Below are 26,256 nucleotides of genomic sequence, written 5' to 3'. Positions count from 1 at the left end.
ACTGTTTCCTACTTTTAACAGAAATTCCCGCCATGTTTGATTGAGGAAATATGCTAACAGCTGATCACTGTGATCAAACTCACATTGATCGCAATCAACATCATCGATCATATGATCGCCCAGCCCTAGATAATAGCATCTTAAATATCTTCCCTGATTAGGTAATGTTAACTTGAGAGCCTCGAAGACTACAGTTTTGTTCTTGTTATTCTTGTTTTATGGCGGGACACTCAACATTTAAGGTGCATTACCACCACCGGCATAGCTCGGTTGGTAGAGTGGCCGTGCCAGCAACTTGAGGGTTGCAGGTTCGATTCCTGCTTCCGCCATCCTAGTCACTGCCGTTGTGTCCTTGGGCAAGGCACTTTACCCACCTGCTCCTAGTGCCACCCACACTGGTTTAAATGTAACTTAGATATTGGGTTTCACTATGTAAAGCGCTTTGAGTCACTAGAGAAAAGCGCTATATAAATATAATTCACTTCACTTCACTTCACCTACTGTATTGGAGTGTGAACCAGAGTTCCTTCCTTTCTCACTCCCTCACATGCATGCATATATGCATTACAATACTAAATGCTATTCTATAAACCTCTCCCTTCAAGAAGCTTCATTAAAAGGTTCTGGTTGCTGCTTCAGTACCCCTATGATAATAACCTCCTTCTGTCCACGTCTTCTAACTTCCTCTCTTAGTTTTGTCTTTTCTCTAATGTATTTACAATGAATGATTGCATATTCCACTGACTGTACCTCATTGCAGCTGTCACATAATCCTGTTAGTTAGATAGATAGTACTTAATTGATTCCTTCAGGAGAGTTCCTACAGGAAAATTAAAAAGTTAGCAATTACTTGTAAAGTGGAATGTCTTATTCAGTCTGGTGTGTCCTAATTGGATGTAATTATGACCAATGTACTTAATTATTTGGTATTGGATTTATACAAACATTTGTAGTATCACCCAAAACTTATTTAAAGTATCAAACAAAAGAAGTGATTATTACATTTTAAAAGAAGTGTTGATATAACATGTTAAAACAGACAGTAAGCAGATATTAACAATAAATAAACAAGTAGATTAATAACCCATTTTCTACCACCTGTTATTCATAATTTTGACAAAATAATAAAACCAGAAAAGACACACTATGTTAATACATATGTCATCGGCAAGTCAGGAGCCTTTGTGTGGAAGTTACCTCCTAGCAGGTTTGGTGGATAACACATGTCAGCTGGAAACCGTTGTTCTGGTTTAACAAAAGTTTTTATTTTTTCCACAATATCCATATTACCGTACTTTTCGGAGTTTAAGTCGCTCAGGAGTATAAGTTGCACCTTCCGAAAATGCATAATAAAGAATGAAAAAAAACATATATAAGTCGCACTGGAGTAGAAGTCACATTTTTGGGGGAAATTTATTTGATAAAACCCAACACCAAGAATAGACCTTTGAAAGGCAATTTAATATAAATAAAGAATAGTGAACAACAGTCTGAATAAGTGTACGTTATATGACGCATAAATAACCAACTGAGAACATGCCCTGTATGTAACATATTATGGTAAGAGTCATTCAAATAACTATAACATATAGAACATGCTTTACGTTTACCAACAATCTGTCACTCCTAATCGCTAATTCCCATGAAATCTTATACGTCTAGTCTCTTACGTGAATGAGCTAAATAATATTATTTGACATATTGCGGTAATGTGTTAATAATTTCACACATAAGTCGATCCTGAGTATAAGTCGCACCCTTGGCCAAACGATGAAAAAAACTGCGACTTATAGTACGAAAAATACAGTACACTCGACTTTTCCGTCCTCCTCTGTCATGCCTCTCTCTTCCTGCTCCCGATCGCTCACTGTTAAAGACAACAGATGATTAAATGAACACGTACCACCTGAGAAATCTAATCACCTGCCAGCCTTGTCTCGCCGTCAGCACATGCCCCGCCCATAACCGATGGTGCTCGTCCTCAGCACCATAGACAGAGGCGCTGACCTTTGCTCCTGCAAGCGTGCTGGCCACACCTCCCCCCACACTTTGTTTGCTTACTTAGTGCTAAAAGAAAAGTTTAGTATATTTACTAGTTTTTTTCATTCGAAAGTTTAATGTATTATGAGATTTTCTGTTACAATAAAGCTCGAAATAAAAACATTATGTGGTCCTTTTCATTTTGAAAGGTATCGAAATTTTGGTACCTGTACCAACGGACAAACCACAGCAACCTTGGCTATATATGTATATTCATAATTAAGTGACACACATGCAATAGATGTAGTGCCAAGACTACAACCTGAAGTCAGTTATTTTATTACGGCTTAGTGGAACCTGCAGGGCATCAATTTACATTGTTGGAATATAAGTATCAGAATTAGGTATTGTAGTACTGTTTTTTTTTTTTTGCTGGTCATGGTTACGGTTGTTTTTCCTGCTACAGTACTTGTGATTGCTTTGAGAAAAGTTATTTTTTGTGTTTTTTTTACTGGCAGGAGTGAGACTTACTTTATGGTATGTATTTCAGAGCGCAACCTCGTGGAAAACCTTAAGGTATGGCCACAAGAAGGACAACTTTTCCTAAAATGGAATGCCACCAGCAATTCAAGTGTAACAGAATTTATCGTTGAGTGGGTCAGCGGTATTGGCATTGACTGGCAGAGAGAAAACAGAAACACCCGACAAACGGCCTTAAAAGGTAACCTGACTATTGCAAAATGCTTGGGTATTAGATTGTGATGTTTTGTCATTAAAATCAACATGTCACAGTCAAATATTTTTGCTCACTCTAACTCTGTTTCAAAAACTTGAATATGCGCGCAACATAAAGTATAAACACATTTGTTTTTTTCTCCCATTTTCATGAGCTGAACTCAGAACTAAAATGTTGACCCTGTACACAAAAGATACCCTTTTCCCAAATATTGTTCACAAATCTGTCTTAATTTGTGTTTGTGTATAGTCAGTTTCTGGTGTGAACACTATTTACATGCTCAATGGGTGACATGCATACTTGCCAACCCTCCCGGATTTTCCGGGAGACTCCCGAAATTCAGCGCCTCTCCCGAAAACCTCCCGGGACAAATTTTCTCCCGAAATTCAGGCGGAGCTGGAGGCCACAACCCCTCCAGCTCAATGCGGACCTGACTCAGCAATGTTGTGAGCCTCTTAAACAGGACAATACTGCCATCTACTGTACATAGAATAGAATAGAATGTACTTTATTGATCCCTCTGGGAAATTCAGCACCACAGTTCGCTCACAATAAACAATGATAATAATAAATAATATAATATATATAATATATTATATATATATATATAATATATGAATAATATAAATATATTCTACATTTAAGTGCAGTCAAGGAACATATGCATTACGGAGTCTGTTCTGAAGCCCACAGTAAAGTAACTTCATCACGTCGCTGGTTATTGACTCCAACCCAAAATATTACACCGTCGACGAGCAAAATAAAGAAATAAGCTTGCAAGTTCCGAAACGAATGGAAACAAGAATTTCAATTTATCCAGGAGAGTTCGAAGGGGAAGGGTATGTTGCCTGTAAATTTTGTAGAACAGACTTCTCCATTGAACACGGTGGTCGAACGGATATACTCAGTCATGAACGGTCAGCGGAGCACAAAGCGTCCGCAGCGCAGCATCGTTCACAACCCAGTATTATGGGCCAGCTCCCAAAATGGAGACCCGATGGTGTAACTTATGCTGAGACAAAGATGGCTATGCTGATAGATGGAAGCAACATCCCGTTCTCATTTGCGGATTTCTACAACAAATCCGTGAAGGATTATAGTCCAAAAAATACGGTACGTATGCTGGTTCTTGTAGCAACAAGACAAAAACATATGCCTCACCTGTCTTTATTGTTTTGAACAACCTCCACAAAGTGGCTACAGCCTACAGTGTTCATTTTCAATTCTAACGCACCTGCAACAGTTGGAGGAGCATTCTTTTTATTTGTATTCGTAGGTTCAACACTTAAGTGCCAGATGCCAGGGGATGTGAGAATTAGTTTACTTGAGTCACATCGATCATCTGCAGTCACGTCAGAAGCCTGATGAGGACAACAAGCATGCACATTAGTTTCTGATAGTTCATGCAGAAATTCCTTGGTTATGCAAACAGTTGCAGCAGTTGTCAGGTCATTGGTCTCATACAATCTTGGAGTTCATCATTATGGACGAGAAGGTCCTTGGCTGGTGGGGGTTCATGTGGTCTATGGTTGTACTGCTAAATTCTCAGGAAATTCCTATGAAGACGATTTATGGTAGAGAAATGAACATTCAATTCATGGTCAACTGGCACTGTGCTGTGTGATAAGACTGCACAGAAATAATCATGCTGTCTAAACAGCATCTTTTTATGTCACATGTGAGGTTGATAGATTATGTTTAGACTACAGATTTGTGAACAATATTTGAGAGAAGTAGGTATTTTGTGTCCAAAACCAAGGAGTTATGTTTAAAAAATGTGTGTACTTGAATTTACCTCTCCTCGACACAGGCAACATTGAGAAATTTATTTGCTACAAGATATCTGTGTATCCGATATACTATGGATGGAATGGCAAGCCAGCAACATACTTTAAATGGAAGGGCAAGCCAGCCACAATTGAAGCTTTTCTTGAAGAAGGAGGTAAGGCTGCATGCTCATCAGTGATGTGCTAAGAAGTGTTTTCATTGTGTGTGTGTGTGTGTGTGTGTGTGTGTGTGTGTGTGTGTGTGTGTGTGTGTGTGTGTGTGTGTGTGTGTGTGTGTACACGTACATGTGTGCATGCGTGTATTTACACGTACATATACAAACCCCGTTTCCATATGAGTTGGGAAATTGTGTTAGATGTAAATATAAACGGAATACAATGATTTGCAAATCATTTTCAACCCATATTCAGTAGAATATGCTACAAAGACAACATATTTGATGTTCAAACTGATACACTTTTTTTTTTGCAAATAATCATTAACTTTAGAATTTGATGCCAGCAACACGTGACAAAGAAGTAAGGAAAGGTGGCAATAAATACTGATAAAGTTGAGGAATGCTGATCAACCACTTATATGGAACATCCCACATGTGTGCAGGCTAATTGGGAACAGTTGGTGCCATGATTCGGTATAAAAGCAGCTTCCATGAAATGCTAAGTAATTCACAAACAAGGATGAGGTGAGGGTCACCACTTTGTAAGCAAATTGTCGAACAGTTTTAGAACAACATTTCTCAACGAGCTATTGCAAGGAATTTAGGGATTTTGCCATCTACGGTCCGTAAAATCATCAAAAAGTTCAGAGAATCTGGAGAAATCACTGCACGTAAGCAATGATATTACGGACTTTTGATCCCTCACGCGGTGCTGCATCAAAAACCGACATCAGTGTGTAAAAGATATCACCACGGTGGCTCAGGAACACTTCTTAAAAGCACTGTCAGTAACTACAGTTGTTCGCTACATCTGTAAGTGCAAGTTAAAACTCTACTATGCAAAGCCAAACCCATTTATCAACAATATCCTGAAACGCCGCCGGCTTTGCTGGGCCCGAGCTCACCTAAGATGGACTGATGCAAAGTAGAAAGGTGTTTTGTGGTCTGACGAGTCCACATTTCAAGTTATATCTGGAAACACAGGACGTGGTGTCCTCCAGAACAAAGAGGAAAATATCCATTTGGATTGTTATGGGCGCAAAGCTTAAAAGCCAGCATCTCTGATGATATGGAGGCGTATTAGTGCCCAAGGCATGGGTAACTTACACATCTGTGAAGGCACCATTAATGCTGAAAGGTCCATACAGGTTTTGGAGCAACATATGTTGTCATCCAAGCAACGTTATCATGGACACGCCTGCTTATTTCAGCAAGACAAGTGTTACAACAGCGTTGCTTCGTAAAAAGAGAGTGCGGGTACTTTCCTGGCCCGCCTGCAGTCCAGACCTGTCTCCCATCGAAAATGTTTGGCGCATTATGAAGCGTAAAATACGACAGCAGAGACCCCGGACTGTTGAACGACTGAAGCTCTACATAAAACAAGAATGGGAAAGAATTCCACTTTCAAAGCTTCAACAATTAGTTTCCTCAGTTACCAAACATTTATTGAGTGTTGTTAAAAGCAAAAGGTGATATAACACAGTGGTGAACATGTCCTTTCCCAACTACTTTGGCAAGTGGTGCAGCCATGAAATTCTAAGTTAATTATTATTTACAAAAAAAAATAATGTTTATCAGTTTGTACATCAAATATCTTGTCTTGGTAGTGCATTCAATTGAATATGGGTTGAAAAGGATTTGCAAATCATTGTATTCCGTTTATATTTACATCTAACACAATTTCCCAACTCATATGGAAACAGGGTTTGTATATAGGAGACGGCGTGGCAAAGTTGGGAGAGTGACCGTGCCAGCAATCTGAGGGTTACTGGTTCAATCCCACCTTCTACCATCCTAGTCACGTCCGTTGTGTCCTTGGGCAAAACACTTCACCCTTGCTCATGATGGGTCTCCTTAAAAATGGGTAGAAAAGCGCTATACAAGTCAAACCATTTGCCATTTTATTTTATAGAAATGTATACTGTATATGTGTGTGTTTATATTTATATGTATATATATATATATATGTATATACATAAATATATATATATAAATATTAAACACACACATATACAGTATATATATATATATATATATATATATATAATATATATATATATATATATATGTATATACATACATATATATATATAAATATTAAACACACACATATACAGTATATATATATATATATATATATATATATATACACACACACATATATATATGTACACACACACATACATACATACATATATATAAATATATACTCACACACACATCCATCCATCCATCTTCTTCCACTTACCCAAGTTTGGGTCGCAGGGGCAGCAGCTTAAGCAGGGAAGCCCAAACTTCCCTCTTCCCAGCCACTTCGTCCAGCTCCTCCCGAGGCGTTCCCAGGCCAGCCGGGAGAGATAGTCTTCCCCGTGACCTCCTGCCGGTCGGACGTGCCAAAAACACCTCCCTAGGGAGGCGTTCGGGTGGCATCCTAACCAGATGCCCGAACCACCTCGTCTGGCTCCTCTCGATGTAGAGGAGCAGCGGCTTTATTTTGAGCTCTTCCCGGATGGCAGAGCTTCTCACCCTATCTCTAAGGGAGAGCCCCGCCACCCGACGGAGGAAGCTAATTTCGGCCACTTGTACCCGTGATCTTGTCCCTTGGGTCATAACCCAAAGCTCATGACCATAGGTGAGGATTGGAATGTAGATCGACCAGTAAATTGAGAGCTTTACCTTCCGGCTCAGCTCCTTCTTCACCACAACAAAGATCGATACAGCGTTCGCATTACTGAAGACGCCGCTCCGATCCGTCTGTCCATCTTACGATCCACTCTACCCTCACTCGTGAATAAGACTCTGAGGTATTTGAACTCCTCCACTTGGGGCAAGATCTCCTCCCCAACCCAGAGATGGCTCTCAACCCTTTTCCGGGCGAGAACAAAGGACTCGGACTTGGAGGTGCTGATTTCCATCCCAGTCGCCTCACACTCGGCTGCAAACCGATCCAGTGAGAGCTGAAGATCCTGGCCAGATGAAGCCATCAGGACCACATCATCAGCAAAATTCAGAGACCTAATCCTTCAGCCACCAAACCAGATACCCTCAACGCCCCTAACTGCGCCTACAAATTCTGTCCATAAAAGTTATGAACGAAATCGGTGACAAAGGGCAGCCTTGGCGGAGTCCAACCCTCACTGATAACTGGTCCGACTTACTGCCGGTAAAGCGGACCAAGCACTGACACTGATCATACAGACATACACGCACACACACACACACACATATATATTTATATCTTTATATATATATATATATATATATATATATATATATATATATATATTTAAAGATATATATTTATATATATATATATATATATATATATATATATATATATATATATATATACACACACACACACACACACAGGTTATATTATATTAGAGCTGTCAAAGTTAAAGAGGCTGTTTGCAACATTTACACAGATGCCTAGCGAGCCCTAAATTTCTAATGTATTTTATACAGTATATCCCGATTTCTTACGGTTTCTCAAACGTAATGACATGATTACGTGCGTAGGTAACACATGCACGCGCATTAGCTTTAGCTAATATTGGCAATTTGGACAGCTAGCAGCTGTTTGCAACATTTACACAAATGCCTAGCGAGCCCTAAATTTCTAATGTATTTTATACAGTATATCCCAATTTCTTACGGTTTCTCAAACGTAATGACATGATTACGTGCGTAGGTAACACATGCACGCGCATTAGCTTTAGCTAATATTGGCAATTTGGATAGCTAGCACAGTCATTCTCCCGACAAGACAATACCTTTTTCATGAATGATCGCCATGAGCTTCACTGGAGCAAATGCCTGCTGGAGCTCTTGCGTTGTGAGAGGTGGAGCTTCCCCTCCGTGCAGGGCCGTTATGTAGGGGGAAAAGGTGTTGACAATTCTAAGAGCCAACAGCCCACAGGGGCCCACACACGGCCCCCGGTAGCCTCTATGACAAAATGTTTATGCATACACTCAACTAATAATATATATTCATACGAATGAATCAGAATTGAAACAAAGCCACAAGTCACTCAATATTCTAATTTTAGTAATTGTGGTTTGGTCCACACCAATGTTCCTTTTAAGGTGTGTGCCTCCGCAATGGCACACTGCTCGTTGGCAACTGGACTGCTTGGTTTGCCAAAACCCCAAATATTTATACTCCAAAAACCAGGAGAGTGTCTCTAGGCAAGGATGGTTTCGCCTTATCCTAGTGAGAAAAACAACTGTTTTAATGCAAGCGAGCAATCCTAACTGTCAAAGAAAGATAGTCATTGAACTGTAAATTCCCCTCGTTAGCATTTGTTCACTGGGATGGAATGGTTATGGGGGGATTCCGACTATTTTGGACTGGTATTAGTAGACCCACAGCGATCTTTCCTCCACACAATACCTCAATGCTAACATGATGTGTTCAATGTTGTCCTGTAAAATGTGTTATTAGTGGAAAATTTGAATAGCCTAAATACACAGATGTTAAGACAACTAATAATGCCTTTGAGACACTTGTGGTATAGGGCTATATTAACAAACTTTGATTGATTGATTGATTGATTAATAATACATAATTTACATAATGGTTAATAGTTAAAAAGGAAACAAGTTGGGTGTATTACACTAGGCATCGTCAAGAACACTAAAACGCAACATTGGAAATGGCAATGTAGGGTTTGGAGAAGCCCACAACAATACTCTTTCAGGTGGCCCAGAATTCATAGCACCGGCCCTGCTTCCGTGTTTGGATTACAGTTTAGTGCATTGATAACATAAAATGTACATTTTACCTGTAAGAGGTTAAGTAAAATGGGATGCATGCTCAGCAGAAAGGAAAAACGGTAGGCAGGACGTCAAGAGACACTTTTTGTCTGTAATCAAAACTAGGCAAGACACCTCTTTTCAAAACAATCACACACTTCTGGCTTAAAAATTAAGGCCCTACACATCACATCCGATCCAACTACACTAACTAAAATAAAAAATGATTTACATTACGATAATGTTTTGAATGTCAAATATGTTTTGTAATGCAATCGGTGATATTGTCACCTATATAAATGCTAGTACATCAGTTGAGGAACATCAAGGAATCTTCTGGTTGATAGTCCTCAGTCCTCAATTAGATAATGTTTGGAGGCTGAACATTAAGCTTTATTAACAAATAAAGAAGGATAAGAGATTTTCATACTGTGATACTGTAAAAGTACTATTAATGCACAACACGTAATGTACAGAATATCAGAAGCATTTATTCAGGGAGAAATATCACAGATTGAATTAACCAAGCATCTTTGACAATCAAACCATAATGGTAACAATCCACATTTTGTGTTATTAATGCCCAAACCTGAAATTTAAACACAGAAGTGGATCTCCTCTCCTCTTAACGCAAGTGCTCCTACAACAGGAATTTAAATTCTGTGGGGATACACAGCTGCACTGTAGGTAATTGTTTTTTATTGTCATTAAAAGTGTGTTTGTGTGCAATTTATTTTGAGCTGTTTAAAAATGCATAATGTTCATTAAACATGTCAATAAAGCAAACAAACTGTCCAGTCGTAGTTTTAAAAACTTAAAAATGATGCATCCATGGTACACTACTTGACTAATTAATGATGTAAATTGTATTCAGTCTACGGTTAATCTCGATTATTTTCGAGTTAACTATGAACAAAAATGTTTATTCTTATCAAAAGCGTGTTTATGACCATTTTATGTTGAGCTGTTAAAGCATAATGTTAAAAAACATTTTATTAAAGCAAACTAATTGTTTAGTAATGGTAATAAAATCTTTGAAATTGTCTGTTGAAGGTACTCATTAATGATGAGAAATTATATCTAGCTGAGATCAATCTCAATTTTTTGTTAACTTTGAAACAAACTGCAACATCGGTATTAATCGATTGACACCCCTAATATAAATAAAAATATACATACATGCATACATACATATACCAATAAAGCCCTAATTGTCAAATATTGTTCTTTCTGTTTCACAGCTCCTTTGGAAGGTCCTTCTGTTCGACTGAATGTTAAACCGGGGCGAAATGAGGCAGAATTGGTTTGGAATGAAATACCCTTACACAAACGACAAGGCTTCATCACAAATTACACAATTTTCTATTCAAGCAGCAATGAAATACATGGTATGTATTTGTGATGGCTTATACTAAAGTTTTTCCACAGTTGTACATCAGGGACACATGTTTTTTGCATTTTACAAAATGCATAAACATCTCTTTTCCTCATTTGCAGAAATTACAGTGCCAGCTAACATCACCTCATACGTACTGACGTCACTAACAGGCAACACCAAGTACGACACTTGGATCAGGGCGTCCACCATTCGAGGCTCGACTAATGGAACAAACCACTCATTTACCACACTGAAATATGGTGAGTGTTGTGAAGAACACAATATGTCCAAAAATAAAGGGGATAGCAGTGCTGCGCAAGCTACTTGCTTTCATTGTAAGCTATTGTTCATGAAATGTGGTTTCACTACACGTATGTTACCCACCAGAGAAGTAGAGCTAAACTAAGCTACACTAAAATGACAAAAGTAGCTTGACTACATTCAAAGCTTTTTCAATAAAACTGTCATACAAAAATATCAAATTCGTTCAACTGATATACCATTTTTGTGACAAAATTTTTTATTACAATATAAATCAGGTATAAAGTAAGACTAAATTCTATGGTTAACATGTGTCTTACTACCACTGCAATATGCACCTCAGCTCAGCAATATCATCGCCGCACTGCACAGTCTTTACTTTCAGATAACTTCGGGTGTAAATGGTTTTAATAAAAAACATTTTAAAAACCCTAGGTGGGGCCAGATTAAAAAGATAACATGGCAAGTACACCATAGTTTACCCATGTCTTGTCAGAATAGAATAGAATCGAGTTTTATTGTCATTATTGCAGTGGACAGGTTCAAAGAACAACGAAATTGGAGAAGATCCCCTAAGGTGCAAAATCAATTTGCTAATATTAATAGTAAAAAAAGATAGAAAAGATATGTATCGATACATATGTATATATATCCATACATATGCATATATATACTGTATACTAGGGGTGTAACGGTACGTGTATTTGGATCGAACCGTTTCGGTACGGGGGTTTCGGTTCGGCACGCAGGCGTACCGAACAAGTTCGGAAGCAGAAGTCTTCACAAGCTGCTCTGCTTTCTGCCTCTGTCTCTGCCTCATTGTCCCACCCACACAACCATCTGATTGGTTACATACAAAGCCAATCAGCAGTGCGTATTCAGAGCGATGTAACAGCCAATCAGCAGTGCGTATTCAGACTTCAGAACTGTGTAGTCAATGCTTTAGCGTCGAGCAGATATTCGTCTAGCAGGGGAGGAGCGGACTCTACCCAAATTATACTAAACACTTCCCAGTCACAACTATTACAAACATCACTATGAGCCCGTTGACCTTCTAGAAACTTATACTGCAGCTCAGCTCGCTCACAGTATAGGCTTGAGATGAAGGCTAATTAGCTTTTAGCGTAACGTTAGCTCATTTTTCTGTGTGTGTGTGTGTGCGTGTGTGTGTGTGTGAGCGTGTGTGATTGTGTGTGTGTGCGTGCGTGCGTGCAAAGCCCTGTTTATCTGTTATTTCATTGAACTCCATTGTGTTTAGGGATGAATAGTCTCTCCTATCGCAATTGTACTATTTTTCAGCAATAGTTACATGAATCATTAGTAATGTAGCAGCCTAGTTTTGAATAGCAGGGTCCCTGCTATCACATGTTGATAAAAATACAACATTTACATAATAAAAGTCAACTACAGGCTTCCCAAATGCTGTAATAAATTAAGCATGATGAGTTGACATTAAACAGTTTCAATGGAAACAGTTTAATGTTAAACTTTTTATATGTAGAAGAAAGGTTCTTTCATTTTATTTAATCAAAGCAACAACTTGAGGCAGTTTAATGTGGATTAACGTGGGCAGAATTATTATAGTGTTCCCAATGTTAAAAGGATAAAGCCATTGTTTACAAATTAGGTAAATAAATAACCCAAAAATTTATATTTTGTTGATTTTTTACTGTACCGAAAATGAACCAAACCGTGACCTCTAAACCGAGGTACGTACCAAACCGAAATGTTTGTGTACCGTTACACCCCTACTGTATACATATACACAGTATTGCACAATGATTTTGTTAATTGAATGTTTTATACATTTATATTAATGTATAGTAGTTAATATTAATTAGTTTTTATTTTATTATGAAGGGTGTCATAATGTTCTGTTTTATAACACTGTACCGTATTTTCCGGAGTATAAGTCGCTCCAGAGTATAAGTCAGACCTGACGAAAATGCATAATAAAGAAGGTAAAAAACCATATATAAGTCGCACTGGAGTATAAGTCGCATTTTTGGGGGAAATTTATTTGATAAAATCCAACACCAAGAATAGACATTTGAAAGGCAATTTAAAATAAATAAAGAATAGTGAACAACAGGCTGAATAAGTTTACGTTATATGACGCATGAATAACCAACTGAGAAGATGCCTGGTATGTTAACGTAACGTATTATGGTAAGAGTCATTCAAATAACTATAACATATAGAACATGCTATACGTTTACCAAACAATCTATCACTCCTAATTGCTAAATCTGATGAAATCTTATACGTTTAGTCTCTTACGTGAATGAGCTAAATAATATTGTTTGATATTTTACGGTAATGTGTTAATAATTTCACACATAAGTCGCCCCTGAGTATACAGTTGTGATCAAAATTATTCAACCCCCACACAATTTTGGTGTTTTCGCAAATTGGACATATATTCCGTATTTTGTTTATAGTCATATCAAATAAAGATGTGTCAAATAGACAAATGCAACTTAAATTGTAACACTGTATTTTACAAAACACCAAAAAAGGACATTTTTCTTAATATCTCATTGACAAAATTATTCAACCCCTTGAAGATCATAACTCTTGAGAACAGAATTTGAATAAGGTATTTTCAATCAGGTGTTGAAAACACCTGTAGATGTGATTAGAACCATAACGAGCAACAATTAAACTGATTGAAAAAGACTGTGACGCTCAGCTTCTTGTAGATGGTCAATGGTGTATTTGCAACATGGTGAAGTCCAGGGAGTGGTCAAAGAAGTCAAGAGAGGAGGTAATTTCTCTTCATAAGAAAGGATATGGATATAAGAAAATAGCAAAGACATTACACATTCCAAGAGACACCGTTGGGAGCATAATTCGCAAGTTTAAAGCCAAAGGCACAGTGGAAACACTACCTGGGCGTGGTAGAAAGAGGATGCTGTGTGCAACAGCTGTCCGGTATTTGAAGCGTACAGTGGTGAAAAACCACCGGGTAACAGCTGAGGAACTACAACAGGACATTGCAGAGGGGGGAAGGCAGGTTTCGTCCAAGACAATAAGGCGCGCACTACGAAATGAAGGCCTCCATGCCAGAACTCCCAGGCGCACCCCACTTCTGACTACCAGGCACAAGAAAACTAGACTCCAGGGGTTGAATCTTTTTGTCAATGAGATATTAAGAAAAAATACCTTTTTTTGCTATTTTGTAAAATACAGTGTTACAATTTAAGTTGCATTTGTCTATTTGACACATCTTTATTTGATATGACTATAAACAAAATACGGAATAAATGTCCAACTTGCTAAAACACCAAAATTGTGTGGGGGTTGAATAATTTTGATCACAACTATAAGTCGCACCCCCGGCCAAACTGAAAAAAACTGCGACTTATAGTCCGAAAAATACAGTAATTATGAATATTGCTTGAATTGTATTATTTTTTTTTTTTTCCTGCAGCTCCAGGGGAGATCGAGATGATTGTGGTTGGAGTGAGTCTCAGCTTTCTCTTCGTTGTTCTCATGACCATGTTGCTATGTATCTACAAAAGAGACACGTAAGTAGCAAAGCAGTGTCTGAGGTAGTAATAGAGCAACAACAATTCAGTCTCTTGAGTGATGGCACTTTTTTGCCATCAAATAGAACTGTTGTAGGTAAATCATTTCACACGTATTATGGTTATTGTTGCTTGTAAGCTTGTTCTCAATATAGAATTGTCTTGTGCCTTGGTTCCCTTTTATGGACTTGGCTAATCATCATGATAGTAATTTGTCCCCTGTTACACAGGATCAAGAAGAACTTTTGGCCTTGGATCCCAAACCCTGGAGAGAGCACCATTGTAAACTGGTCTCCTGATTATCCTTTGAAAGTATGGACTTTTTTGGACAAATCTGCATGGTTAAAGTCTATCAAATACGCATCATGCATGTGGCCTACAACAGTGTACCGCAGTCTAACACTACAGAACAGTGTTTTTCAACCACTGCGCCGCGGCACACTAGTGTACCGTGAAATACAGCCTGGTGTTCCATGGGAGATGATCTAATTTAGCCTATTTGGGTAAAAAATATTTTTTGCATACCAGTAATCATAGTCTGCAAATTATGTGTTGTTGTGAGTGTCGGTGCTGTCTAGAGCTCGGCAGAGTAACCGTGAAATACTCTTCCATATAAGAAGGTGGCAGCAGATAGCTCATTGCTTTGTAGATGTCAGAAACAGCGGAGGCAGTTTGCAGGTAAAAGGGTATCTAATGCTTAAACCAAAAATAAACAAAAGTTGAGTGCCCCAAAGAAAAAGGCATTGAAGCTTAGGGAAGGCTATGCAGAACAAAGTAAACAAAAGCAGAAGGCTGGACGACAGCAAAGACTTACTGTGGAGCAAAGACGGCGTGCATATGGATTTTTTCAACGCAAAAAATGTGCCTTGGCTCAAAAAAGGTTGAAAAACACTGCTACAGAGGATAGCCTTACCCAAACAAAAGGGTACTGAAAATTAAGGAGACACAATTTAAGCTAGAAAACTTCTCGGAGAGCGCAGACCTCTGCCAAGCCTTATCTCCCAGTAGTAAAAAATTCCTGAATCCAGATGGTGACCCGGATCAGCCCTAAAATACAATTAAGGAGGCTTTTGATGATTTCACACAGGTTCAGGTCTCCAGTCATGTTCAGTAGTTTCCTGACCATTGAACGGTGTTGGAAAGTGTCATATGCAGCAGAAATATCCATGAAAGCTCCTCCAGTTATTTGTTTTCCTTGGGTTGGAAGGGTGAGGTTTAGTAGCTGCCCAGTACAAGAGCGGCCGGGGTGGAAACCAGCTAGGTCTTTAATCAGCTTGGTGTCTATGAGTGGTTTGAGGCATTGGAGTATCACCCTTTCATAGAGCCTAAAAGTGATGCAGAGGAGGGAGATTGGTGAGTAGCTGTTTGGGGATGATACACTGCAAAAAGTCAGTGTTCAAAAACAAGAAAAAAAATTACAAAAATGAGGGGTATTTTATTTGAACTAAGCAAAATGATCTGCCAATAGAACAAGAAAATTCGGCTGGTCAAGACCTTCCAAAAAAAGTCAAAATAGCTAACCTTAATGAACCCCAAAATACCTTAAAATAAGTATATTCTCACTAATAACAAGTGCTCTTTTCTTGGTAGAAAAAAAAATGAGACCTTTTTGCTCAATATGTTGGATAATAGTCTTAAATTAAGTAAATGCTAGTGCCATTATCTTGACATAATGATATGCGCTCGGCATCATGATTTTTTTTTCATGCTTGAAGTAAGAAATGATTACTTTAAAAAAGTGTTTTTATACTTGTGAGTGTTCATGACACAGCTTTGCAACAGTTGATATTCTAGTTTCAAGCATGTTTTACTCAATATAGGTCAAATAATCTTAGCTACAAGCTGTAATATATCACAGAGATCATTTAGGACCAAAACCCTTAAAACAAGTAAAACACTAACATAAAATCTGTTTAGTGAGAAGAATTATCTTATCAAACAGAAAATAAGCAAATATCACCCTTATTTGATGTATTTAATCTTACTTAGATTTCAGTTTTTGCAGTGTAGGTCTTTGGCCATTTCAACCATTTTGGCCTTTCATTACACAGGAGATATATTTTTGTGCCATACATGTGTTCAGCATCTCCTGGAGCCAGCTATTTGCATTATGTCCCAGGTGCTGTGTTATTTCTGCCAGGATGTCAACAATCCCTGTATTATTATGTATTATTATTACATTAGAGCTTAATTTAGTCACAAATAAACGCTGGCAATGATGTCTTTATGGGCTATAATTTGTGGGACAATTTATCACCCAGCAAAAGTTATTGTTGTCCGCCTGGTTAAGCCTCTACATCCGGTCTACCCGGGACTCGAACCCATGGCCTTCGAATGAGAGTGCCACATGCTAGCTACAGAGCTTCAAGTATGAGTTGTCAACTTGTTATCCAGCACTTCGCTTAAGGTTGTCGAGGTGTGAGATTTCCTAACTTATACCATTATTGGAAAAAAACATTGTTATTCAGAATTTGTTTTGATTATACATATATTTTTGTATTATTTTGATTGGATGTACAGTGTAATGATTGACAGGCAGAACCTTTTAATTGGCTGTTGTCTACGGCCGGTGCACCAAGTCAGGACACTGGATGCTTGAAATGCTACATCCTGTGAACATGCTCATGCTGTGGCGAAACACAAAAAGTCGGCAAAATGTGGAATTGCAAATTTCAGCAAAAGTGACTTGCTGGCTAACTCTTCAAAACATGGTTAAAGCCGGTCGGTTGTAAAACCATGAAGGCTTTCTGCAGCATGTGCAAAAATACCTCCCAACTTTGCTCAATGGGCATTAAATACGGTGAAATCACACGTTATTGGCTAATGACAAGTTGGCGATTAAAGACATGCAGCAGTTAACAGTGTCAAATGTCTTTGCCGTGACCAAAAATAGCAACTTCTGTTGCTACTAGTACAGAAAAATAAACACAGAAAAACTTAATTCTCATATTCAACAGTCTTGTGAACAAATTCCAATTCACTACAGAATAACAGTTTTTTTTAACGATTCAAGATTATGATTGTCAAATGCTTACAACTTTGTCTACCCACAAACACTCGCAAGCTTTTGACTAAATATAATAACCTTGTGGAGTAGGACATAGGGAAAACGTGTTTGGAGTGGAATTAAAAGACATAAATTAGATTGGGAAATACTTGGAAAAAACCTATATAACTCTTTGAGGTATTTATTGCGAAATGAAAGAACTAGGATGGAGCCTCTTGTCCGTCTTCCACTTTGTCTTTGGATATGTCGATAGAGGCAATGCCGCTAGCATACACACACAGGAATTGAAGATAAGCCTCAAAATGTAATGACTTGTGCCTTATCCCAGTGGGTCTCAAATGGGGGTACTTGAATGTATGCCAAGGGGTACTTGAGATTTTTAAAAAATATTCTAAAAATAGCAATAATTCAAAAATCCTTTATATTGAATAATACTTCAACAAAATATAAATGTTAGTTCATAAACAGTGAAAAAAATTCAACACTGCAATATTCAGTGTTGACAGCTAGATTTTTTGTGGACATGTTCCATAAATATTGATGTTAAAGATTTCTTTTTTTGCAAAGAAATGGATGGATGGATGTTTAGAAATAAGTCCATGAATCCAGATGGATCTCTATTACAATCCCCAAAGAGGGCACTTTAAGTTGATGATTACTTTTATGTGTAGAAATCTTTATTTATAATTAAATCACTTGTTTATTTTCCAACAAGTTTTTAGTTATTTAAAAAAAAAAAATTCAAAATAGTTCAAGAAATACCACAACAAATGAGCAATATTTTGCACTGTTATACAATTTAATAAATCAGAAACTCATCCAGGTTTAGCTCGGTTGGTAGAGTGGCCGTGCCAGCAACTTGAGGGTTGCAGGTTCGATTCCCGCTTCCGCCATCCTAGTCACTGCCGTTGTGTCCTTGGGCAAAACACTTTACCCACGTGCTCCCAGTGCCACCCACACCGGTTTAAATGAAACTTAGATATTGGGTTTCACTATGTAAAGCGCTTTGAGTCACTAGAGAAAAGCGCTATATAAATATAATTCACTTCACATGACATAGTGCTGTATTTTACGCCTTTATCTCTTTTTTTCCCAACCAAAAATGCTTTGCTCTGATTAGGGGGTACTTGAATTTAAAAAATGTTCACTGGGGGTACATCACTGAAAAAAGGTTGAGAACCACTGCCTTATCCCATTCCAGATAGGTCCATAAAGGTATATAAAAATCCATCCATAACTTTTTGAGGAGTGAACAATCTTGTCTGTACTTTTTCTCTGCAGGGTCACTAGCATACACACACAAAAGCCTAAACAAAAGGTAACTTGGTAAAAATATTTCGGATCAGGCCAAAAATATAGTCAGTTGTTCCTTATGCCATTTCTGGCATTTCATGAAAGTGAGAGGTAAAAAAAACACAAATACAGAGACTCAAACCGACTGGAAAAAATCAAGTACGACTAAAAATGTATCTTTACATTGAGTTGTTTTGTACAACCTTTGCCAACTGATTTATTATTGATTGTCTCTTTATGTTGCTTGCAGCCAGAGACACCAAAGGAGAACTGTCTGTCGGACATCAGCGTGCTTGATATGGACGTCAATGATGAAAAGTCAGTGTTGGAGGAAGACAAAGCTAACCTGGCTCTCAAGAAAGACAAGTATCTTTCTGAAGAGCACAGTAGCGGTATTGGAGGCTCCTCTTGCATGTCTTCACCTCGTCAGAGTGTGTCGGACAGCGATGAGGGCGGTGAGATTGCTGAAACCACAGCCAGCACTGTTCAGTACTCTTCAGTGGTGGCATCCAGTGGTTACAAGGGTCAGACCCCGTGCGTCCCACCTCAGCAGGTAATCTTTTCACGTTCCGAGTCCACGCAGCCTCTTCTGGACTCAGAGGAGAACCCGGACATAGTGCAGGAGGGCAGCAGACAGTCGGAGTTGTTTCCTCAAGTGCCTTGCTTCACGCAGGCTGCGTGGAACCAAGACAGTGCCAGCTCATCTAAGTTCAACCAGCTTGAGATGGAGCCACAGGAGGCCCTGTTGTCTCTGGACTTGTGTCCCTTGGCAGAAGACTCTGAGCTGACAACACCTGCAGATCGCCAATCAGCACCCGTGTCCAGCTACATGCCACAACTTTGTGGCTACAGGTCGCAGTAAGAGCACTGACAGATAGGTGGTCTCGGGATGGGCAATATGACCTAAACTTTATTTTGCAATATGTATAGCAGTGTCCTGCGATAAAAATGTATATTACAATGTATTATTTGGTATACAAATAATTATAGAACCATTTCAAAACAGGCTACAAAGGCTTAATTTCCATTTGTAACATTTTCTCAAAACTTTTAGTAATATACTTACTAAATAACTGCTAATAGATGGTTCTTTTCTGTTATAACATGGTTCTATCTATGTTTTTGTTCAAATATAATACGCACTTATTCATCTGTTGTTTGATACTTTACATTAGTTTTGAGTAATACTACAAATGTGGTATCAAATGTAGTGAAAGGGGGGCAGTAATGTCCATTTGATAGTCCACATTTTAAAGATCTCTGAATGATTCTATTTTTGATCCCAATTATATTCAGACACAAATCAAGATTGTAGCGTAACAATATCAAAGTAATATTTTAGGTATTTCTTACTATTGACTCTGATTTAAATATGTGTTTTGACTTTGAAGCCCTCTTGTGCCCATGGACTTAATTTTCTAGGTTTGTAAACAATAAGAAAAAACATCAAAATATTTTTTTGATGATCAAAAATATCAACCATATTTTGGTATTGTTACTGTCAATCCTAATTTACTGTTTGTATCGATCCAGCCACCTTTGATCACATTCAAGACCTTTATCTTGCGGTTTGTTAGGTGTGGGGTGTAGCATGTTTAGCTATTCCTCTTCCTCCAGGGAGGATACTTGTAAGAAATGTACTTTATTTGCCACCAAGGAGGTGAGGATTTCTGACTTAAAAGTGGCTTTGCACTGTGTCAAGGAGTTAGTCGCTGGCAAAAATGCGGCAGCATCTTGAGAATGCGTTTGATCACTTTTTGCTTTTAGCAACCCTAAAGTGTTCTACACATGTGAATATATCTGTGCGCCTTTTGATTTCAAGTTTTCTAAGCCGTCACCATTAGGCCTAATCTTTGCTCTTAACTATGCAGAACTACACTGCTCCCAAAAAATAAAAGGGAGTACTTATATTACTTATCCAAGATCCCAATTTTGAATTTCAGTTAAAACTATCAATAAGACACAGTAGCAGGGACACAATTTGGATTTCAGAAATGGGACACACACACACCTGGATTGAGTACAGGCGATGTTTGGTTTTTAAGTATTCAACTCATTTTTTTTCCCTTTTGTGTAAAATAATTTCAATGTAATTGGACTCCATCCTAAATTTATTTAGATGCATGTTTTGGATTATTAAGAATACATGTTTAAAATGTAATTCAAATATATATATATCCTTCCATCCATTTTCTATCACTTGTGCCCTTTTTTGGGGGTCTGGAGCCTATCTCAGCTGCATTCGGGCGGAAGGCGGGGTATATATATATATTTAATTAGTGCAAAATAACACTAACACATACATTTTGTGCTTGTATCCACTCCCTTCAACATGTGATTAAGTTAATTATATGACAAATATTCACCTGATTAATCTCACTTTTAGAACCAAAACAAGGCATCAGTCAGCTAGCTTTTGTACAGTCTTTGGTGCGCTACAATAGCTGAAGTCCTCAGTTTATTCTAGATCAGGTAAACAAGTCTCCCGTCCAAAGGCAAAACCCAGTAACTCAATTTTGGTCAAAACTGAGCTGATAATAATTTGAGAGTTCCTAGGTGATATATGCCTTACATTAGAGCAGGGGTCGGGAACCTTTTTGGCTGAGAGAGCCAAAAAGCCAAATATTTTAAAATAGATTTCCGTAAGAGCCATATAATACTTTTTTTAACACTGAACACAACTAAACGCGTGCATTTTTAAGTAAGACCAACATTTCTAGAGTATAATAGGTCTCTTATTCTTTGTTATAACATTGTTATTCTGAAGCTAACTGTAGAGGGGGCGTGGCCTGCGGGCCTGCAGTGACAGGTGCGTAGATGGCCCACCTGAGCCTTGTTATCTAATCACCTGTCGCTCTGTTATAAGCAGCAGCCAGGAGGAGAGATGGGGTTGGGGCTGGAAATACAATTGCTGGAAAACAACTGAGAGACTTATTGAAAAATAAAACAATATTGTAACCCTGAAACAGGCTCTCATGTCGGTGCTTGGGGGTCTGAAGAACCCCCAGGAGGGCAAGCCCCACACTAACCAATAATAAATAAATAACTTCTTACCATTAACGCAACTTCTTGAACAGGTGCGGTAGAAAACGGATGGATGGATTAGAGCCATAGGTTCCCTACCCCTGCATTAGTGTATGCGATATTGTAATTTGTTCCGTAAGTAAGCTGTTACGCGCATGGCAGGACATAGCAACTATCACATAACCGCGTAGATACAACAGAAAAACCTATTATCTCAAGGGACCAATCGGAGCTTCTTTGTCAGTCGCCTTATTGTCTTTAATGAGACATTTGCACCAATGGGGGCCGACGGTCAACCTGATTGTGATATTATGGCACGAGGGGATATTTGGAAGATTGGCCCAGGACGTTGCAAGCACCTTCATTAAATGTATTGTTCTTGATTCTTCCCCTTGCATACTCTTTTGGGCAGATAACTGTGGAGGTCAAAATAAAAACTGGATGCTGTACACGGCTCTTGCCCAATGTGCAAACGCAGAATGGGGCCCACCTGGGATTGTGATCAAATATCTGGAGAAAGGGCACACGTTCATGAGAGCAGATTCAATCCATGGCTCAATCGTCAAGAAAATGAAAGCTCAAGAAAACATCTATACGTTTGATGACTTTGTAGATCTTTGTAAGACAGTAACAAGATAGATTGGTTTTCCTTTGTTTTCTCAAAATCAGCTAGAAGTGAGTTACTAGGTTTTGCCTTTGGACGGGAGAAGTGGGCCAGTCAATACCATTAATTATTTGCTTTTCCAGAAACTGCTGGCACTTAAAAGTGCCATTTAGACATTACTCTCAACCAGAATGAGCCCCCTGCCATTATACGGTCTGACAATGGGTCTGGGTATCTTCTTGAATTGTCGGAAGTCTCATGCCACCTTTCAATCTTAAACATACTTGGGTGTAACATTTGCAAGTGGAGTGCACAGAGGTCTGTAAGGACTTAAAACAGAACTCTGCTAGGCTTGTGTATGCAAAGCTCAAATTTTAAAACTACAGACTCGGCTCTATGCACTGGCGTCACACATTACGCTGCTCTGCATGTATTTCTCACATCGATTCTCGATGAATGTGACAGACAGCAGTCCTTTGAGCAGCGTTAACGGTGAGCAGTCACTCCCAGAGTGCAGAAAGAGTGGGGCTTGGCGCCAAACTTTCATTTTTCCTGATATTTTCACAAGTTGTAAATGCATGAATGCTTTGTATGTCCTTCACCAGCATGGCATACTCCCCTTACCCGTCCAGTCTCTGGCATTTCTTGGTCAAACATACCACTGAATTAATATTTCACTGCCGAGCGACTACTCTTTTTCGTCGTCAGTGTTGGATATCGTGATTAAAAAATATGAACGGGTTTCCCGGAAATTTCACAAGAAACTACAAGGCGGTAATGAGCTCGACCATAGAGACTATGATGATTGCAGCCTTAGGTATACAAGTATATGAATCCATTCCGCTCACATTATGTTCAAGCCTCGAGAGTACCATTAGGCTTTCCATCAATTTGATTGACACTGATTGTCTCATTTGATAATTTGTATATTTGGGAAATGGGTCAAATTAAATAAAGTCCTGATTTACTGATTTGATCAATGTCATAAACGAGCGAACAGAAGCAGCTTCTGGTATTTTGAAAGACTAATACTAGAAACATATTGGCGTTGGGGAAACTTTCCTAAGAGTGAATGAAACAAAAAAGCAATCTGCAATAAACAGTGGAATGCACCATAGGTGTTCATTCTGTTCCGACTACCAATCAATCATAGTTTACTTGTATAGCCCTAATCACAAACGTCTCAAAAGTACTGCACAAGCCACAACATCCTCAGCTCTGATCCCACATCAGGGCAAGAAAAAACCCAACCAAATGGGAACAACAAGAAACTTTGGAAGGCGCCCCCCTCCCCCTGGGTGACCAGTGCAATGTACGCAGGCAGAGTGGATATGGTTAGTAACGTGAGAGTCCAGTCCATAGGCCAGCAGGGGATCCTCTTGTACGTAGACAAGAGGATCCCCTTGGTGCAGAGATGTCACCAATTGATGCACAGAGGAGTGGTCCATTCCGGTACCGATTTGGAACAGCTACCGTGGCCTCCATGGAAACTGATTTGTGGCCACCTGACAGGAGAGAAAAAAATTGAGACAGCAGATGAACTGGTTTAAAATGGGGTCTATTTAATGGCTAGTGTGTATAAATGAGTTTTAAGATGGGACTTAAATGCTTCTACTGAGGTACCATGTCTAACTGTTACTGGTAGGGCATTCCAGGGTACTGTAGCCCGAATAGAAAACTATAGCCCGCAGGCTTTTTTGGGGGCTCTGGGAATCACTAATACGCTTGAGTTTGCATGTTTTCCCCGTGACTGCGTCGGTTCCCTCCGGGTACTCTAGCTTCCTCCCAAATATTTCATATTTCACGGTTTGTTGAATTTTTGTTGCGTTTCACTTGATTGTAAAATATGTCAATCAAAAGGGGTGTGCCATTCATATTTTGTCAATATTCAGTGTTTTATCGTTCATAGAAAAATATAAAATTCTATTAAATTTTTTAAGACAGTCTGTCATAATGTTTTTAGCATTCAATCAGACATTATTGTGAGGTTTTGTATTAGTGTCCCTAAAAATAGATATATCAGCCCCACAGACACTTTTTTTTCTAAATGTGGCCCCCGAGTCAAAATAATTGCCCAGGCCTGTTCTAGACTGTGCAGCACGGTGGACCTTGGGTTAGTTAGTGCATGTGCCTCACAATACGAAAGTCCTGAGTAGTCCTGGGTTCAATTCTGCGATCTGTGTGGAGTTTGCATGTTCTCCCCGTGACTGCGTGGGTTCCCTCCGGGTACTCCGGCTTCCTCCCACTTCCAAAGACATGCACCTGGGGATAGGTTGATTGGCAACACTAAATTGGCCCTAGTGTGTGAATGTTGTCCGTCTATCTGTGTTGGCCCTGCGATGAGGTGGCGACTTGTCCAGGGTGTACACCGCCTTCCGCCCGATTGTAGCAGAGATAGGCTCCAGCGCGACCCCGAAGGGAATAAGCTGTAGAAAATGGATGGATGGTAACTATAATACGCAAATGTGACGTTCTTGAGTGTCGGTGCTGTCTAGAGCTCGGCAAAGTAACCGTGTAATACTCTTCCAAATCAGTAGGTGGCAGCAGGTATGTAATTGCTCTGTAGATGTCGGGAACATGGTTTGTCGTGATCACAATACGTGGGAGGCAGCGTGCAGGTAAAAAGGGATTTGCTTAAACCAAAAATAAACAAAGGGTATTGAAACTTAGGGATGGCTATGCAAAACTAAACTAAAACTGAACTGGCTGCAAATTAAACAAAAACAGAATGCTGGACGACAGCAAAGACTTACAGCGTCTGGAGCAGACGACATCCACAAAGTACATCCGTACATAACATGGCAATCCACACCAAAACAGGAGTGCAAGACAAGAACTAAAACACTACACACAGGAGAACACCAAAAAAACTCAAAATAATTCAAGGTGTGATGTGACAGGTCGTGACAGTACACCTACTTTGAGACAAGAGCTATAGTGATGTATGGTTGGTTTTGGTTTAAATTCCTTTTCAACAATTGCGAGAGCGACTTTTTACATTCACTATCGGCTGCTGAGTTTAATTTTTTGTTATTTTCTGCTGGTGGTGTGCCTCTGGATTTTTTCAATGAAAAAAATGTGAAAAGGTTGAAAAACACTGCTCTTATACATACATTTTACTAGATGTATTGCATCCTCACATAATATGACCATAATTAGTTATCAGTTCTTATAACTTCATTCTAACTTTTACACTTTACCTGTTCCCTTTGTAAAACAGCTTGTGAAATAAAGGGACTGCTGCGTTTTGCATAATTGAATCTAAAAAAAAAAAATAACTTGTGAGGTTAAGTGTAATGATTATATGTTCCATTTACTTTTTTAGCAGTGTAAATAATGTTGCTGTCTACTTTATCACGGTGTTAAAACAAAATGTTATCCCAAAGTGAAATGACACATAACTTTGTATTATAAATACACCCATAATTCACTTTCAGCCTTGAACTTAATTCCTGTTCCATTTCAAGACGTCTCTTAGACATCTGAGTATGTTCAATGTTTGTCCTGTCAATACTTTTTGTTTGGGGTTCTCGCTGTAGCACTCATGCAGTATTTCTTTGTTTTGGTAACCGTGTTTGTCCTTTTGTCTTAGTAATGTATGCTTTTTTAATAGAAACAATGCATATCAAGTAATGAGCTCACACAATTGACATACTGTAATGATATGTCCGTCTGTTTATTTCAGCGTTTTAGTGCCTTTTATAATTGAAATAACTGAAATAAAGATATTGTACACTTCA

At 38.7% G+C, this 26,256-nt stretch overlaps 1 protein-coding gene across 3 annotated transcripts in view; it reads left to right on the top strand.

Annotated features, from left to right (window-relative positions):
• il6st (interleukin 6 cytokine family signal transduce) overlaps nt 1–26,256 on the top strand; it is a 72,595-nt gene extending 46,339 nt beyond the window's left edge. For all 3 annotated transcript variants that reach the window (XM_061876837.1, XM_061876838.1, XM_061876836.1), the window contains 7 exons: nt 2,531–2,701; nt 4,527–4,658; nt 10,661–10,807; nt 10,917–11,057; nt 14,492–14,588; nt 14,819–14,900; nt 19,139–26,256. In XM_061876837.1, coding sequence (XP_061732821.1) covers nt 2,531–2,701; nt 4,527–4,658; nt 10,661–10,807; nt 10,917–11,057; nt 14,492–14,588; nt 14,819–14,900; nt 19,139–19,750 — 1,382 coding nt within the window. In that variant the 3' untranslated portion in view covers nt 19,751–26,256. The remainder of the gene's footprint in view (nt 1–2,530; nt 2,702–4,526; nt 4,659–10,660; nt 10,808–10,916; nt 11,058–14,491; nt 14,589–14,818; nt 14,901–19,138) is intronic.

The sequence above is a fragment of the Nerophis ophidion genome, linkage group LG17 (genome assembly GCF_033978795.1).
Source record: "Nerophis ophidion isolate RoL-2023_Sa linkage group LG17, RoL_Noph_v1.0, whole genome shotgun sequence".
Lineage (NCBI taxonomy): Eukaryota > Metazoa > Chordata > Actinopteri > Syngnathiformes > Syngnathidae > Nerophis > Nerophis ophidion.
This window is presented reverse-complemented; position numbering and strand designations above follow the sequence as displayed.